The sequence below is a fragment of the Dunckerocampus dactyliophorus genome, chromosome 10 (genome assembly GCF_027744805.1).
Source record: "Dunckerocampus dactyliophorus isolate RoL2022-P2 chromosome 10, RoL_Ddac_1.1, whole genome shotgun sequence".
NCBI lineage: Eukaryota > Metazoa > Chordata > Actinopteri > Syngnathiformes > Syngnathidae > Dunckerocampus > Dunckerocampus dactyliophorus.
The window spans coordinates 16,847,368-16,861,090 of record NC_072828.1 but is presented as its reverse complement, the minus strand read 5'-3'; the positions used below and the strand labels follow the sequence as shown (position 1 = coordinate 16,861,090).

General features: G+C 40.0%; 1 protein-coding gene across 1 annotated transcript in view; it reads left to right on the top strand.

Moving 5' to 3' along the window:
• The first annotated feature begins 2,389 nt into the window (after positions 1–2,389).
• The window catches only part of qsox1 (quiescin Q6 sulfhydryl oxidase 1), a 36,121-nt gene continuing 24,787 nt past the window's right edge, over positions 2,390–13,723 (top strand). Inside the window, exons 1-8 of the mRNA XM_054789275.1 lie at positions 2,390–2,914; positions 3,422–3,522; positions 5,899–5,947; positions 6,347–6,449; positions 8,231–8,321; positions 8,475–8,620; positions 13,062–13,196; positions 13,280–13,409. Coding sequence (XP_054645250.1) covers positions 2,626–2,914; positions 3,422–3,522; positions 5,899–5,947; positions 6,347–6,449; positions 8,231–8,321; positions 8,475–8,620; positions 13,062–13,196; positions 13,280–13,409 — 1,044 coding nt within the window. The 5' untranslated portion in view covers positions 2,390–2,625. The remainder of the gene's footprint in view (positions 2,915–3,421; positions 3,523–5,898; positions 5,948–6,346; positions 6,450–8,230; positions 8,322–8,474; positions 8,621–13,061; positions 13,197–13,279; positions 13,410–13,723) is intronic.

Here is a 13,723-nt window from a genome sequence, read left to right as displayed (position 1 = left end):
ATATCCAAAATAATAGAAGCAACTGCAATAATAATACATTAAAATACCTTTCAATCAAAACAGAGTTTTATTATTCTTGTAAAGGCAGAATGTTTGATACAGCTCTTGTACTGGATCCCACTAGATGGTTGTGTTTGTGGGCTAGGTTTAGCATTTATAGAGCCCCATCAGCAAACCTCCACATGCAAATTAACGTGCACACTGTCGTCAATGTGTAACTTGTACGATTTCATAACAATAAAATGGGTTATATTTCCCTTTAGAATTTTCAAATACACTCCTGAAATTTTAAGACCAGTTGAAAAGTGCAAAGAATTTATATTTTGCACTGTTGAATCTTAATGAGGTTCCAAGACCTTCAAAATGCAAACATTCGCACAAGCGCACTAAACATGGGACATTGAAAAGTGGAAGAAAGTTTTATTCTCTGATGAGGAAAAAATAACCCACCTGAACTGTTTTCCACATGGCACACTGGAGGGGGCGCCATCATGAGCTGAGGTGCTTTTTCTTTCAGTGGAACAATGCAGCTTCAGGTTGTGCAGGGGCGTCAGACGGCAAATAGCTATGTGGAGATATTGCAATGGGCATCCCTCATGACTGAAAGCCCTCGTCTGTGTGGTAATAACTGGCTTTTTCAACAGGACAATGCTGCAGTTCTTGACAAAGTAACAGCCTCTTTTACTTTAATGCTTGTTTGCAATAGATTGTTTACTTATAATTTTTTTTGGTCTCACTCCCATTTCTTCTTTTTGAATTTTGAAGTTCTACTTAGAACCTCCTTGACCTCCAGCAGTGCAAAGTGTAAATTGATGGTAACACATGATGGTAATATATTCACAGAAACTTATGAGAGAAATTTTCCAAGTTGAAGGTGAAACATGCATTCATTACTGTGAATAACAGCAAAAAAAAAGCAGGTAGACCCTCTATAACCTTAGCATAGTCATTAAAAAATACAGCACAAAGGGAATGATTTTTTTATTTTAATTTCAGCTATTCAGATATAGACACAGTCAACAAAATTCGCATTTAAATAAAATAAAATGTAAAAAAATTTATTTTTTTTTATCACGCTTTAACATTTCTGGTAGCGTTGTTGCTGCTGTTCCAAATTTTCACCGCTCGGGGTCACTGCCTGTCATAGATTATGGGAGTTAGGGAGTTTGCTTTCATTCCACTATCTCGCCTCTAAAATTACCAACACACAGTATGTATTGTGTTAATCTGTGACTCTAATAACAAAGGTGTGTGATGTAATGTGTGATCAAATGTTGTCCAATTCCAATTGATTTAGTTCGTAATTTAATATAATTATTTGTGATGTATTCATGCACATTATACACTATGATATAATAGTACAAAATAGCTGCAGCGTCACGTCATGCGAGAGAACGTATGAGATAAATTATGATAACATGTTAGATTTACAATTTAATCAGAGTTTACGGTTTGGACTGTAAAGTGAATTTAAATAAAAGTAAAGTAAATGCATCATTTTCAGAACTTTTAGCAAGCACACAATCCTACTGTCCTTCAATACAAAACAAACAGTACACGCTCATTTTTCCTATCAAGCAATAACAATAATAATGGTTGTGAATATGTTGTCCTAAAGCTACAGTACACACACGCCTGAGGTTGGGATGACGGGTGGGTGGGGTGGGGGGACATGAGAGTTTGTTAGTCATCATCAGTTTTTCAACACAAAAACAAATCGATTAAGCTGACTGGTGGCAAAAGTCCAGCTGGGTTGCTCCTATTGGCACAAAGTGTTGCAACAACACACACTCATACTGTGGCAACAACTGTCAACAAGTTACCGACCACTTGATTGCTGTCTGGTCTGCACTGGATAACTTTGTGTTACAGGCCTAGCCTGGGCCTTTAAGAAGAATGGCATTGTAGGAAGTGTGTGCTGTAGTTTTGTGTTTTGGCATTAGGTGTATCTCTCTTCTGTCTGCACCGTTTACTGTGGGGCCACAAGTCTCAGCGCTCTGTTATGTTTGGGGCCAATAAAGACAACGACGCCATATGCATGTTTAGCCTCTGCACTGCGGAGATCACTGGACAGGGGGAGAACAGTTAACATTTGATAACACTGAAGACAAACACTACCCATTAGATGTTGACGGGAGTGTGAGTGTATTTTTTTTTTTTTTTACTATTTTTACTAAAAAAATTGAATTATCCTAAACACAATTCGTATTTGATAGCTGTATTTTAGGCAAAAGTAGTTTTAAAAGACTTACTCATTTAAAGAGTTTTCTACCTCTCTCTTATTCTGAAAACCAGATGTGCTTTCGCTTAGCTTTCCGGTAGTCGTGGGGAAAAATGAAAACAATTGTGATGTGCTCAGATGAATTCAAGAGTACGTGGTATGCCTTTGTGGTATAATTTAGCTTCAGATGGGTTTGATACCCGAGCTAAATGTCAATAAAGAAAAACAACTGCCCAACAGATGTACGTGACAACTCGATTATGGCCATTCATTTACCATAAAGGCCATAGTAGGTGCGCACTCGGAATAATCAGGTGCGCCTTAAGTGTGGAAATTTACCGACGTGCTGCAAAGTTGCTACAGTGGAGGTAAACTTTGCATCCAAGTGAGACGAAGAGGGGAAGATGGCGCAGCGCAACAACTGTGCCACGTCTCGTTTCAGCGGAGAAATGAAGAAATACCCCCGAAATGTCGTCGTGGTCTTCTTAGTAAGTTTATGCAAGCTTTTACCCTCCACGGTGGTGGCCGGGCTGTACACGGCGTCCGACCAGATCATCCTGCTCTCCCCGGACAACGTCAAGCCTGTTTTGGTTAACTCCAGCACGGCTATCGTGGTGGAGTTCTACGCGTCGTGGTGTGGACACTGCATCGCATTTTCGCCCGTTTATAAACGGCTGGCGAGGGATATTAAAGGTATGTGTGAAGATGTCAGGGCCCACTTTTTTGATGGTGAAGGTCCTCTCCTACAGTGTTTTCACAACATTGACACTACAGTACTATATTAATCACTATCATTTTTAGCAGTCTTAGCAATATGGCTACAGTAACATTACTACCATTATTTCATATCCACGGTTCTCACAGGTGCTTGGCATTACTGTCAATGTATATCGGAAACAGAACACGACAATCACGTCAAACTTAAATAGCTAATAGCAGATAGCTATCATTTATTGACACATGCGCCACTTGGTGACGCTGTTATTAAAACCCATAAGTCGGATTGACGTGATTGACTGAAATTTCCCTATGCGCGGCACGTAGGTGCACCTTTTTCCGCCTCTATTTGAGATACTTTCAGGTAACTGTTGTGATTGTGATCTCTGCAATTGTTAGGAGGGCTTAACAGTGTCACCGTGTATTTCAGTTTGTGTTGACATGCATTAAATGCTGTGCTTAGATGCTTTTTGTGTCCCTCAGAATGGAAACCTGCAGTGGACCTGGCAGCTATCGACTGTGCTGATGAAGAAAGCAGGAAGGTCTGCACAGGTTTTGGCATCAGAGCATATCCTACTTTGAAGGTAACGTAACTCACTCAGTCACTATCTGCAAGTGACCTCAAGTAGCATTACCTTTCTGGTTTAGCCTGGCTCTACATGATGAGCAGATGTTGTTTGCCACACTGTGTCCAAAGTCTCTCAAACAAGACTTGTCTTTTTGAGCCTATTCACTTGTGGGTATGGAATGTGATGACTTCAAATGGAATGTGTCTTACTTATCCTGTAAAAATATGAGCTGACGCTGTTATTGAATGAGTGATCTCATCGTTACCAAGCTTGCCCTTTTTTCTCACAATGATGTGATCATGATCATGTTCGCGCCCAAGAGTGAAGCATTTTACCGACTGATGCTACTAACAAACATTTTCGGTTCTGGACATAATTGTAAGGTTGTTATACTTTATGACTTCATAAACTCCCTTCTACAAATTCTTTGAGGCTGGTTTCACCACAGGAATTCCACAGTATTATGTCACAGCATTATGCCACAAAGTCAACAAATCCTGTTTGTAAAATGTTGTTATTATGGCCAACGACAATGAAATGTATTTTTTCAGCCTTACCTGTCAAAGGTAAATCCTGTGAGATCTTGTTTGGACTGTAAACCGGCTGGTGCAATTCCATGCAGAACATGAATTTGGCATCTTACCCGTTGGCTCTTGCCACATCCAGTATGGCGGTGACATTGACGTATGATACGGCGCTCAGAATGCTGAGTCTACATCACCCGAGAAACTCGCACAGGGGAAACAAGTCCCGACTCACTGAACTCATGAGCCCAGCACGACTCACTAAACCTGTGAGTCCACGTCAGGTTCACGAGTCACTTGTCGGCACCCTCATGCTGGCGTTGGTGAGTAAGTCGAGTGAGTCTAGGTTCTTGAGTGCCCAGGTTCTTCGAGTGCTCAGCTCAGTAGCTCAGACAGGAACAGGAAGTGGAAAGGAGAGTTGATTTGAAGAAAGGAGCCAATCTGTTGCTTTTTCCACAGGGTTAATATTATTTGTACAAAATGCTGTTAAAGTGACAGTTGCACAATTAATGCCATGTTACCTGGTTTCCTTTTTAATTTAGCTAGCGGCAGCAGGGTAAGTGAACGAGTTAACAGAGACGAATACCCGCAAATCCCGGTTCAGTAAAAAAAAGTTTTGAATGACCCAGTTAATACTCGACCATCTCTAATGTAATATACCAATTCTTACCCCAACAGCCATTCCGAAGCAACAATTTGTAATCACGGTAACCTTATATTTTGATGTAATACGAACACAAGTGCAGAAGTCCTTCAGGGGAACTAACGCAAATAATAAATAAAACATTTTCAAACGAATGTTTTACTTCCCCCAGTGAGAGTGAAAAGAGTTCTGAAATCTTCTTTCCAGGTCAGTGCTATATTGTATTTAGGCGTTTATAGCGGAGGTCATCATAAATATAACTTAAATTCCCTTAATTGTTGGTGTCATGTTGACTTTTTTAGATGGCAACTTAGTCAAGACTTAATGTTCTGAACTCAAGTTTCCATGCAAGTGTTGCATTGAACCACAGGTGTCATAGTGGAGGGCTTCATAGATGTGGCACAACGCCCCATACTTCCCCTGTTGCAATGTTGTTCTTGTTTAGACAGCAAACCAGTAGTGACTTAAGCAGCATCACCTCTGCTGGTTAAGTTCACTCAGTGCTTTAAGACAGAAATTGATTCCGCATCAAATCTTAGTGATCAATCTCTAGTTGGCACAAGTGTCAGTGCTAACAGTGCTGAGTAGATGAGTATAGATGAAAATATATGTATAGCTCTACATTACAAACATTGTACTGTGTGTGTTTAAGATCAATGCTTGTTTACTTCTTTTAATTTGTCCCATACTGTTGTTTTACTGTGAACACTCTCTTATTGCTTAATTCCACGTGGGACAACAAAACCAGCTTGTGAAAATTACTGATTCAGTGGAACTTTCTTGTTTTCACTGCAGTGTTAGTTTCAGTGTGTACTCTGTTTCATGTTCAAATGGCGCTGATTCAAACTGATTCATTTTGCTATTCTAGAGATGCAACATTTGCACAGACATTTGCAGTTTTTGTAACATCCCAGATGAAACGTCAGCTTTGAAATGTATCAAAGCCTCGGCCGTGTCCCTCCCCACTGCCCACCAGTGAAAGTCAATGCAACAAAGGGCTCTTTCTTTTCTGATTTACAATGTAACTTAAACATACGCAATTCATTTTAGAAAGCAGGGATTTAGGGGTCATAGAGGGCAAGGGGCTGGCTGTGTGCCAACCAAACTTTACAGAACGTCGCTTTTGCTTCTTTCATGGCTGTGTGAGACCTGCCTGAGTTATTCGCTTCTCTTCTTCCACTTTCAGTGTAACCCAAAACTAACTTGTTTTGTTTCACTTCACAGTTCTTCCATGCTTATGGCCAGAATGATTCTGCTGGACAGGCTTTTAAAGGTATCGTTGTACACACACAGCCAAATCAAGCTAAGATCTTTTTGTTTACAATGTTACCAAAGGGACTCAGTGACCATTTCATTAGAGACGCCTGCACAATCTAATGAGATCTGATACAATAGCTGCCTAAAAAAAACCTGCCTTTATTAAGATAATGATGACAATAATGCTCAGTTTGGATTGACACTGTCGGAGAGGTCTTCATTTAACAGTATGTTTATTATTATTATTGTAGCTTGCACCACACTGCATCATACTGCATGTAGGTAACCACTTATCTGCGTGATGGCCTTTCAGTGTACACAGAGATTAAATATTAAAGTGACCTGGGTGAGTGCTGACCCTGCCTTAAAACAAACAGCAGTGTTGAATGTCCACCTGATGTTCATTGACCTCCAGGTTTTCCCCGTGACGTCCGAGGTCTCCGACACCACATCGTTGATCAACTGGAAAACCACCAAGAGCCGTGGCCCCCCGCCTGCCCCCCACTGGAGCCTACCAGGTAGACAACAAAAAGCACACAGGGCCCCTTTTAAAGCTTGTAAACTTGAAGAAACACCCACAAGGGTAATGAAATTATCAAGTTTCTCCTTAACATGTAAAAAGTAGCTGTTTCTGGTACAAGGAACTACAGTGGAATCTTGGTTACCATCTGCTCCGGTTGGCGTGTTTTTCAGTTAACGGCAAAATATTATACCATAATTTTGCCTCAGTTTGCATCCTTTTTCTGGTTCGCGTACAACATTAGATTTATGGCAACACTTTACAATAAGTTACACAAAATTACAGTAGTTAATGAGGAACAACCCTATCTAACTCTAACCCTAACCATTACTCATTACTACTTCATTAGTTCCTCATTAACTACTGTAAATTTATGTGCCTTAGTTCCTCAGTATCTACTCTACTCATTAGTTCCTCATTAGTTCTTTAGTAACTACTCTAAATTTATGTTCCTTAGTCATTAGTCCGTCATTAGTTCCACAGTAACAACTGTATTTTTGTGTACCTTTTATTGTAAAGTGAGACCAGATTTACATTATTTCTCATGGGAAAAATTGATTCATTTAGCGTCCATTTTGGTTCCACTGGTTGGATGAAATGGATTATGGCGTTATGGTAAACAATACAGTATATTGTTATAGTTGAATCTTTAAGGCACTTTTTATAGTCATTACAGTATCATTAATACTTTTGTAAAAGCTAATGGAGTAAAAATCTTTTGACATGCACAACAATAATTTTCTGAGATGAAAGTTTTTAATTTTTACATATTTTAATGACCTAGAAAGGATTAAGAAGGTTCAAAATTGAGATTCCTCTGACACATTTGACTGTTATTTACTGTTAACAGTGGTTAACTTCTTTTTATGCTTGTACGGCAGTGAGAATGTTAAAATGATACTTAAAACCTTGCCTGTACAGTTAATAAAAGTTTTATAATGGTGACAGTTTGACCCAGGAACAGATTATTTAGTTTTGATTTATTCCTTGTGGGAACATTTTGAAATATTAACAAATCGGAGGGCGACCAGCATCCTGGAAAGGATGTGTGATCTTAGGAGGTTCCATTATAAGGGCGAGATGAAGTGATTGTTCTTGGGCTTTGCAAGATTATCTGCATTGTTGTTAAACTAGTATCATTTAACTTTAAAAGATAGCAGTCTTCCTGTATCCTTTTTTTGCACCCACATTACTCCTCTTTTGTGTATCAGCTTGTACATGTACCGTCACCATCTGGCTGTTGTTGTTGGTTTTTTTTCAAATATACAGTTATTATGCATTGGTGTTTATCCCTTAAGAAAACAAGTCCTTGCTATTTTTGTCTAAGAAGCAGTGGTTGTTAAAGTTCCTCCATTGTCTTGATCAGGAAGTAGCTTGTGGCATGCTTTGCATGCTTTTTTTTCTGAAGTTCTTGTGTGAAGCCTTCCGAGTATGAGCCTTGTATTTGCACACCAGCCCTGTTGCATACATTTTGAGGATGACACTTGCACAAAAGAAACCGGAAGTGAGCTACAGTTTCACCTGTTTTCATCTGTCCGTTCTCTTTCATATTGTAAAAATGCCTGGAACACAACTCTCAACCATTTAATGGTGCATTTTAGAGCACAAACCATGCTTTGCTGCAGCCATTTCATCTCAGACTGTCTCAATATGGCAAAGGTGAAAGGAGAGGTGTACAAAAAGAGATTTTTTTTTGATGAAGCATTTTCTGTTTAGAATGTTCCTTCTGTGTGAAATCAGATTTGCATGTGACTCCAGTCTTGTGTTTATTCTCCCCAGTCAAGCTGAAATTGACATCTTCTTGGAGACAAACAACGTCCAACACCTTGCTTTGATCTTTGAGGATGTCAGCTCCTACATCGGTAGAGAGGTAGTAGCACATTGCCATTATTCTGCATTTACCTCTTCTGTTTTTTTGTCATTAGTGACATACCTCCCAGTCCAGTTATCATGTAAAGTGACACTGTGGTGAAATGTAACGCAATGTGCAGTCTCATACAATGTCAGTTCCTGTGTGCATCAGGTGACCTTGGATTTGCTACAGTTTGAGAATATTGCAGTGCGCAGGGTCCTGAGCACTGAGGAAGGCCTTGTGACCAAAATGGGAGTAACAGAGTTCCCGTCCTGCTACCTTTATTACCCTGGAGGCAACTTCACCAGACTCAAAGTGTAAGTGTTTTTGCCTCAACTAAATACCACTGAGTTGCCCATTATACTCTACTGACCAACAAAAAGATGACCCTGAATATAAGACAATCCCTCGTTTTCAAGACCTATTTTTCAAAAAATGAGTCTTGTTTTTAAAACAAATGAAAGACAAAATCATATACTTTTAAAATCACGTTTCCAATATTGGTGAAACAACATGCGGTAGATTCCAATAAAAGAGAATACCATATTTCTATATTATCTTAAAATTAAACATTTTTAACATCATAACTCACCTTTAAGACTCCATTTTCCGGGGGGTGTTGCTGCTGTGTCTCTCCAGGTCACCGGTGTGTGTGATTGACAGAATGAAAACTCTGACTCATTTGGGGGGAATACGTTTGGCACCCCCTGTGGATTTGCATGTATAAACGTCAAAATCTCAAATATAAAACAGCTTGGCTTTTTGATTTGACTTTTTCTTCCTAGGGAAAAAAATACAGTTTTATTTTCAAGTATTTTGATTTTAGACTTTCACATGTTAATGTCTTAATCATATCTTGGAATGTTAAACACTTCCGTATTGTCTTATAACAGGGTGCTATTCAGATGTATTTATATTTTGGCCCTCAATGAATGAAAGGATTACATTGCATCTGACATCACAAGATCCACAGGAATGTAAAAACTGGAAAAGAAAAAAAAAAATGGAATTGTTTACATGCTCAACAGCCCTAGAGCATTCATGAAAGAGAGTTTAGGGAATGTCGTGGAATTAAATGATTATCTGTAGCAGACATTAATCTGGCTGTGGTTTCATGAAACATTTCTGAAGTACGTCTCTACACATTGTCTGATACTATCGTCCGACCGATATTCTCTGCAGATATTGATACCGGCACGCGACTGAAAATTGAATTATTTCCAAGTTTTGCATTTGAATTGTAAATACTATCCAGCTACAGTGGTGTGAAAAAGTGTGAACCTTCCCAGGACTTGCTGGCCAACAAAAATTACCCCAAGAGCGCAGTGACGACTCATCCAAGAGGTCACAAAAGACCCCACAACATCCAAAGAACTGCAGGCCTCACTTGCCTCAGTTAAGGTCAGCGCTCATGACTCCACCATAAAAAAGACACTGGGCAAAAATGTTCCAAGAGAGTTCCAAGATGAAAACCCCTGCTGAACAAAAAGAACAATAAGGCTTGTCTCAATTTTGCCAGAAAATATCTTGACGATCCCCAAGACCTTTGGGAAAATACTCTGTGGTCTGACGAGACAAAAATTTAACTTTTTGGAACGTACGTGTCCCATTACATCTGGCGTAAAAGTAACGCCTCATTTCAAAAAAGGTACATCATCAGTATATCACACCAATAGTAAAATATGGTGGTGGTAGTGTGATGGTCTGGGGCTGTTTTGCTGCTTCAGGACCTGGAAGATTTGCTGTGAAGTATAACCATGAATTCTGCTGTCTACCAAAAAATCCTGAAGAGAATGTCCAGCCATCTGTTCGTGACCTCAAGCTGAAAAGAACTTGGGTTCTGCAGCAGGACAATGATGCAAAACATACCAACAACTCCACCTCTGAATGGCTGGAGAAAAATAAAATGAAGACTTTGGAGTGGCCTAGTCAAAGTCCTGACCTGAATCCCATTGAGATGCTGTTGCATGACTGTAAAAAGGTAGTTCATGCTGGAAAACCCTCCAATGTGGCTGAATTACAACAATTCTGCAAAGATGAGTGGGCCAAAGTTCCTCCACAGCGCTGTAAGAGACTCAATTGAAATTATTCCAAACACTTGATTGGAGTTGTTGCTGCTAAGGGTGACTCAACCAGTTATTAGGTTTAAGGGGCAATCCATTTTTTTTACACCGGGCCATGTACGGTATGTTTGGATTTTTTTTCCTCCCTAAAAGGGATAATTTTGATTGCATGCTAGAGTCACGCAGCCTAACCAGAACTTAGACTACTACAATTAGTTTTACATACAGAAAACTATTTTAACTGCATATACAGTAAATGACGAATGAAAGGGATAGATGAACATTTAACATTTTACCTTGATTAAAGACTTCATTGTGACAAAGCAGGCTGTAAGGAAATCCACGCAGAAACCACCTTCATGTTTTGCTATGAGTTATTTATTTAATTCATCTGTATTTCTCACCTTTTTTTAAATCAAAATGCTGGCACTTGTAACTTTGTTTGGCTTCATTGTGTGTTATTTTGCAGCCGTGATCAATAGGAAAAGCAGAAACTTGTGGTGTAACTGTGTTAGTTAGCAAAGAACTGCAGAGTCAAACGCTGATGATGTCATAGACTGATGACAGAGCTGGGGGATAATGACTTCAGGCTGGACGTTTTGTGAAAAAAATATGTTGGAAACAAAGTTGGACTCATCGACACAATGTAGTAACAACACAACAAGACGCGTGACACATTGTATACTAACCGGGAAATGTAAATTTGTGTACATTTTTGATTTATTTTATATATTTAATTGATTATTATATTTAATTTGTTTTGACTTTGGTAGAGTTTTGCTTAAGAGGTGTGTCTCAACACTGTTCACAACACACTTGTCACACTTTTTCATGTAATATACCTGTATGCTGTATAACCTCTGACTGAAAATGCAATGTACGTCCATCAACACTGTTCAGGTTTGTTCCCTTTATGTGTTGAATTGTTCAGCATGACAACAACTTTGCACGGTCATTATCTGAACCCTATTCATGAAACTTTTAAACATCTGGCCTCTTAATGGGATCAGAGCATCAAAATTGCTGCCATTATTCACCATCATAAAGCGGTGCTGATCGTTCTTCACCTCGCAAATCCATCTGCTGCTCGTGCGTCTTTGTCTGGCGCTCTCAATAACTTGGCATGCAAAAGAGGACTCTTTTTAGTTGACAAATGCAAAGAGGAAATGATTTATTGCTGATTTATTTATTCACCCTCCCCCTGCTTCCCCACCATCCAGCCCCCATCCTCATCTCCATCACTGTACAAGAGGGGGTGGGGGGAGGTTTTTAATTTCTTGCATGAAAACAATGCTATTGCTTTTCTGGCTTCACCTGCATGGCGACAGATGGCAGCCCATCATCGCTTGAATGTCTGATTGATCCTGGGAGAGACACAGTAGTGTGTGTGTGTGTGTGCGCGTACGTGTGCGCACATCCCTCATGCATGTAATGCGCACCACTCCCAGGTGAATGTGCCCACACTGACACCAGCCCAGGGGATGACTGGATGAATGGCTCTCCTCCCTCCACATGTGCAACATTCCCACCAGGCCCACAGGTGTAATTGAGTCCCGGGCTGGTGCGAACAAACCCCCCTTTTAGCATCCATCCACCTTATTACCATCCCCTTCCAGTTTTACGATGCTCTGTCTTCTCTCTATCCTGCGCAAGTGGAGAAAGTAAATGAATGTGCAAGGAAGGAGAAGCGAGGGAGAAAGCGCAGTAATGGCTGAGGCTGCTGCGTTTAGCATGTGGCCTCATAAGCGATGATCTCTCGCTAAAGCCTGGCACCATCTAAAATGTTTTCCGGTAAGTGTGTAAAATATACGGCCACAAAAAGCAGAAGAGGCGATAAAGCATTTTTATAACACTAGACTTGAAAACAAAAAGAGTCCAATGCATTTTGTTTAACAATCCCTGCGCTGAGAAATAGCTGTACGTTGCCAAATGTCTTGCTTGTAAATGTCTCCGCCCTTCTGTTAAATGCTTTCCAAAAAACTCTTTGACCAGACGTTGACAAGGTCAGGCAGTAGTGTGGCATGATGAGGTCCTTGCTTCCATTCTTGTGTGGTTCAGTCTAATGTACATTTGCTTTTTGAGTGTTTTCACTGTCAAAAACTGAAAGTCACAACAATTACCGGTCCATTTGTCTCATTTTTCACTACAAAGTACCAACACATCTGTCCTTGCCATTGACACTTTTTGATTGAGAGTTCTGGTCTCTCATTGGTTGCGCATTATCCTTCATACTGTGTCAATGTTAACGTTGTTTTAGCCTGTTGCTGTTCTGTACTTTTAGATGCTGGAGTATTATGCTCCACAGTCTCTACTTCGCTGTAGTGGCCCCAAAATGAGCAATAGTGCAGTTTGGGTACCAACCACAGTGGAACTATAGTACTTAAAGGGTAATACTACAGCCTATTGATTGGTCGACAGAGAATCATCACTTCTTTTATGAAATAGCTTTTCTCAAATCTATTTTTTTTTGTTTACATCGTGAAAAACACTGTTTACAGGTGTTTACACCTCACAGCTATCACCATCCAGCCTACATACCCCAGGTTGCACACATAAGCCAAATCAGGGTTTGTGTTTCCAAACTGTAATGTGCACTGAACTGTACCAGGGTGATAAGGAAAACCGGTATGTTTATGTGTTGGTTATTTCATTGGTTCTTTTTATTTGTTAAACACCTGTTCCTCCCTCCCCACAGCAACATCGAGGCCCGTGCTTTCTACTCCTTCGCCCTCCAAAGGCTTCCCGGTGTTGTACGTTCAGGGAAGCCCCCGCCTGTCACCACAGACCTCATCAACAAACAGACAGAGGATCCCTGGAGACCCTTCAACAGGTACAATATGATCTAGAAACCTTTTTCTAGCCTTTGTCCTGTTGTGTCTCTTTCAACTGCATACACATGTGACATCCGCGCAGGTCCAGCGTGTACATGGCTGACCTGGAGTCAACGCTGCACTACTCACTGCGAGTGGAGCTGGCTGCTCATCCCGTCATCACTGGAGAGGGGCTGACTTCTCTCAGAAAGTACATCTCCGTCTTGGCAGAGGTGGGAGAGAGAGAGCACTACACACACACACACACACACACACACACACACACACACACACACAGATTCAGGCTCATTATTTCAATTTTTACATTAAAAAAATGACAATCTAATTTAGAAATATTATGAAACCCTAGTTTCAGAAAGACTACAATACACTGGAATACAAACATGTCCATCATAACCCTATATACTTAAAAAAAGTGTTTTTTTTTAATTGGTAGCTATCCTATTTCTTATACTTAAAAAAAAATGCAGTTCGAAGTGCTTTTTTTAAAAATTGGTAGCTATCCTATTTCTCCACCAAAAAAGAT